General features: G+C 45.1%; 1 protein-coding gene across 1 annotated transcript; it reads right to left on the bottom strand.

Annotated features, from left to right (window-relative positions):
- Positions 1-1,151: 1,151 nt before the first annotated feature.
- On the bottom strand, positions 1,152-2,526 carry LOC132519411 (MARCKS-related protein-like). Its single transcript, XM_060147339.1, has one exon. The coding sequence runs from the start codon at positions 2,343-2,345 to the stop codon at positions 1,749-1,751; it is 597 nt and encodes a 198-aa protein (XP_060003322.1). The 5' UTR covers positions 2,346-2,526; the 3' UTR covers positions 1,152-1,748.
- Between the last annotated feature and the right edge of the window lie 2,465 nt (positions 2,527-4,991).

Here is a 4,991-nt window from a genome sequence, read left to right as displayed (position 1 = left end):
ATACACACTGTCCCCTCAAGGAGCCATATTAAATGGTCCAGACATAGTAAAATGGGTGCAGATATAGTAAACTCACCACATGCCAGCCTTTAATCCCAGATTTCCTGAATCTTTACAAAACACTAAGAGGAAAGCACTGTTGTCATCCCTATTTAACTAGCGAAGACATTACAACTCAGGTGAACTGATTTGCCAATTTTTCACCAGTACTAATCAATATTTCTAGGATTTGAACCCACCAGTCTGACTTAAGAAGCCTCAAACTTAATTACCACAGTGGACTACTACCCTGGTCTAGGATTTAGAAATTGTGGATTCTGACATTTCCCAGCTCTGTGTCCTTCAGAAAGTCACTGATTGTTTCTACGCTTCTGTTCCTCATCTGTTAAAAGAGGAATTTCTGCGTTGCAAGGTCGTTGTCAGGATTAAGTCAGGTAATGAAAGTGAAAGCTATATATAAACCTTGGAGTGTTGTAGAAGCATCCAGGATTGCTTTTATTATTGTCCTGATCTTTTATTGCCTAGTCTTTTCTGAAAGCCCCTCACATTTCAGCACAATTCTCCCTTGCTCATCAGGACTTAATAACAATAATGGAAAAACTTCTAGTATTTAATCTTTTTGAGTGCTTACTATGATGACCCGGGTTAAAAACTCTACATCAGTATATCACTTAACACTCAGATATCACTTAACACTCAGAAGAATCACTTTATAGAGTTATTTTTACCCTGATTTTAAAATGAGACTGAGATTCAGAGAGTAAGTAGCCCGAGATCAGTCAGCTCTGAAGAGCTACAGCTGAGATTTGAACCCACATTTATCTGATTACAAAACTAGAGCTTTCAGTTTCTACTGATGGTTCTGAAACAGCAGCATACATGAGAATCGCCAAAAGGGTAGGTTTGAAAACACCTGTGCTCCATCCCCCATGATGGATTCACTGAATCTGGGGTAAAGGTCTTGGAATCTAATTATTATTATTTTTTTTTAAAGGGACGACATTTATTCCTTTTCCAAATGTTACAGTAAAACCAGGTGGAAGAGAATGGTTTTAGCAGTTAGAAAAAAAAAAATTACAAATCTGGGGTTTGGCCATTAAAAGTTATTTACAACAATGGGAGGGAAAAAAAAAAAAGACAACAAGAAGTTGTTTCACATTACATACCTCCCCCCCCACCCCAAAGCTTAATACTTGCTTACCAAGTCAAAAAAGAGACACAGTTGATTCACAAGCTGGAGGTTCGAACTTGAGTAAGACATTTAGAAAAACCTAGACAGGGGCAGTGTCCTCCCCAGCCCAGGGGCCACTAGGCCCAGCACAGGAGACTACAAACAACAGGGGAAGGTGGACACTCAGGGCGTGGGAGTAGGCACCCCCACCTCTGGCTCAGGGATTTGGGGAGTAAACAAAGCCTACTTGGAAAAGAACTGGGGAAGAAAACCAGCAACTGCCTTCTGCACAGGTGGGGACATGGAAGGAGGCAGGGACAGGGGCAGGAGCATTTCACATCACTAACCTAACTTGGGAAACTGCAAGGGACCATCTTCGACTGGCCTTAAGAGGAAGACCAGATGGATGATGGGAGAATCCACAGGAGGGAGAGGAGGAGAGGGAACGTGGCTAGGGGGAAACAGCCCCTTCCTTTCTGGGCACAGGAAGGCAGCCAGGGCACCAGGTCCAGGCAGTGACCTCACAAGGACAGCACAGTTTTTGCAGCTTAGAGATCACCCACCTGCCCCCACCCAGCTACTCATTCTGCTCACTCGCTGGTGTAGGGCCACTCTCCGGCCCCGAGGGAGTGGATGGCTCTGCGGCCTGGGGCCCTGCCTCTTCTGTGTCTCCTCCCTCGGAGGCAGCGCTAGCCTCTGCCCCTTTGGCCTGGGGCTCCTGGCTCTCAGGGGTGGCAGCATCCTTCCCTTCCAGGGCAGTGCCTTCCTCGCTGCAGGCACCGATCTCCCCCTGCTCCTGCTCTTCCTCTGTGGGTGAGGAGGCAGACGAATCACCCCCTCCCTCCTTCCGATTTCTCTTGAAGGACAGGCCACTCAATTTGAAAGGCTTCTTGAAAGAGAATTTCTTCTTCTTCTTGGGGGTCTCCTTGGGGGGGACCTCCCCCTTGGCCTCAGCGCCCTGGCTAGGGGGTGCCGGCTCGATGGCATCACCAGTGGCCCCGGCTGCCTCCTCTGTTCCGTTCACGGGGGTCGACTCCCCTTCACCTTTGGGGGATAAGTCTCCATTGCTTTTCACGTGGCCGTTCTCCTGTCCGTTGACCTTAGCGGGGGAAGCGCCTGCTGCCTCCTCGGCGGTCACGTCGCCCCGGGGAGCCTTGGAGCTCTGGCTGCCCATGGTGGGGGTTCTGCTGGGGGGCGCCCGGAGCCGCCCCGGGCTCGCGCCCCAGGGGATAGTTCGGTCGGGTGGGCCTGGCCGGCGGAGGGGTGGGGCTCGCGCCTGAGGGGGAGGGGTGTCGGGGGGAAACCTAGCTGCACCCCCGCTCCGTGCCGGACCCGCTAGCAACACCCGCCGCCGCTCCGCTCCGCGCCAGAATCTAATTATTTTTTACTTAATAAATTTTATTTTTTTTAAAGCAGCTTTAGGTTTACAGAAAAATTGGTCAAAAAGTAGAGCGTTCCCATACACCTCCTCTCCTCCTGCCCAGTTTTCCCTATTATTAACATCTTGCATTAGTGCGTACATTTGTTACAAATGAACCAATAATGCATCATTATTAACTAAAGTCCACAATTTAAGATAGAACTGGTAGCCTTATGAAGAGAAGAAAGAGAGGTAGCTTGGAGGAAAGGCCACGTGAGGACAAAGCAACCATCTGCAAGCCAGGAGGAGAACATTCCCCAGAAACCAAAACCTGCCCCAACCTTGATCTTGGATTTCCAGTCTCTAGAACTGTGAGAAAATGAATTCCTATTGTTCAAGCCACGCAGTCTATGGAATTTTGTTATGGCAGCCTGAGCAGACTAATACACACCTCAAGACCATACTTTGAGAAATCACTACTCTACAGCAGAGGTAACTAAGGCACCTGTAGCATCTGGGAGCTTGTCAGAAATTCAGAATCTGGGGCCCCATTCCAGACCTCCTGAGGCAGTATTCTTATTTTAACAACATTATCGAGTGGTTCTAGGTATGCAGATGAAAGTGAGACACTGCTCATCAAGACACTGATATGTGTACTGCCTCCTTGGAGGCACCCAGAGCTCAACGGACAGGAGAAGGGGCTGGTGCTATAATCACAACCAATTTATAGCATTTTCCCCCAAGTGAGACGACCGTGTTTAATTTTCGTGGCAGTCCCTACTCAGATGGATATAATTGTTTATTGCCTCATTAGGTTTCAAGCAGCAAATACTCACAACCTTGATCATCTGACTACACTTGCAAATTGCTTTGTGACTCTTGATCTCTCTTGTGATTATAATAATCAGCAAAAATAATCTACTTTGAGATCCTCACATTACAGGGAATATGAATATGCCACGATGAGACAAAAATGAGGTAAAAGTTTTAGGGCAGCAAGCTGAATTCTGACATTCCTGTAGGATTTCTGTATTCCGTAGCTGGAGTGGTCTTTAGAGCTCTGAAAGGTAGGTCAGATTTTATTATCCCCATTTTGCAGATGAAGAAACGAGGGCCCGTGGAAAGTATGCGACTTACTCGCATTTTCACAAGGAGCATGGGGTACAGCCAGGACACAAACCTTCATCATCTGACATCTTTCAACACGTGTGCTATAAGCCTTGCCAAGTTTATATAAGCTGGAGCACTGCCAAATGAACTGCAATTCTCTAAGCAGCAAAATTCAGATTTGCCTTGCAACTTCGTCTTTAGGATAAGTCCATATTATAAATGTAAAATTATTATATTGCTTAGCTGCATTTCTCCTGACTTCTGAACTTCAGGCAATCCACTAACGACATTCTCTATGTGGCAGGAAAGGTGATTAGGGGATTTGCTGCGGAACAGAAATTTAGTGTGGCCTGGGAGCCCTGTAAGAACTGAAAGTTAAATCATTAATGAAGTTAATGCTGAAAAGGTTTTAACTAAATTCCATATCTCTAGGTTCTATATTTGAACTGTATGTTCTTATTGGGGGATATGTTCATTAAATTCCAAACCACTTTGTACCTTTTATCCTTGTATTTTCTTTAATTGCTCATTGTACTGCCTTTATACTAAAACCAGGTACTTGGGGAGTAAGAATCTGCTAGTTTATCTATTAGCAGTTTGAATGAAACTATCCAAAAATGATTTCACTGTGACTAAATGAACCTGTTTCTAGGGTGTTCTTTTTAATCAAAAGTTGGAATTAGCTGAAAACTGAATTTCATTCTAAATCACTTATTTTCTTCAAATATCTGAATCAAACAGATTATGTCCTTAAAAAAGAGGAAAATGCATTTCTTTCTGTGTGTGTGTGTGTTTGTGCCTGTGGTTCAAAGTACTGTATTATATTGCTGATAAGAAATTTAAATTGCTACATTGAAGACATTTCAATAAATTGACCCTCTGAGGAAACAGATTCAATTTTTTTTTGTTTTAAAATGTATTAGGAGGGCTTCCCTGGTGGCGCAGTGGTTGAGAGTCCGCCTGCCGATACAGGGGACATGGGTTCGTGCCCCGGTCCGGGCAGATCCCACATGCCGTGGAGCGGCTGGGCCCGTGAGCCATGGCCGCTGAGCCTGCGCATCCGGAGCCTGTGCTCCACAATGGGAGAGGCCACAGCAGTGAGAGGCCCGCATACCGCAAAAAAAAAAAAAAAAAAAAAAATGTATTAGGAAAATTAAAATTCTTTCTTAAATTAGAAATGTTATAGGGAAAACAAGAATCTATTTTTTTCAGATTAAGGTAAAAAAAAAATGGCCACAATTCTGAGCATGGATAACTCAAAAGTAAGTTTGACAACCTGTCAGAATTGAATAGTGAAAGGGCTGCATAATACTTCTCAAAATAGATGAAGTACTTGATGCTCCAGCTCAG

The sequence above is a fragment of the Lagenorhynchus albirostris genome, chromosome 4 (genome assembly GCF_949774975.1).
Source record: "Lagenorhynchus albirostris chromosome 4, mLagAlb1.1, whole genome shotgun sequence".
Lineage (NCBI taxonomy): Eukaryota > Metazoa > Chordata > Mammalia > Artiodactyla > Delphinidae > Lagenorhynchus > Lagenorhynchus albirostris.
This window is presented reverse-complemented; position numbering and strand designations above follow the sequence as displayed.

Coding starts and splice junctions, on each gene's coding strand:
- LOC132519411 (XM_060147339.1), bottom strand. CDS start 2,345: ATGGGCAGCCAGAGCTCCAAGGCTCCCCGGGGCGACGTGACCGCCGAG.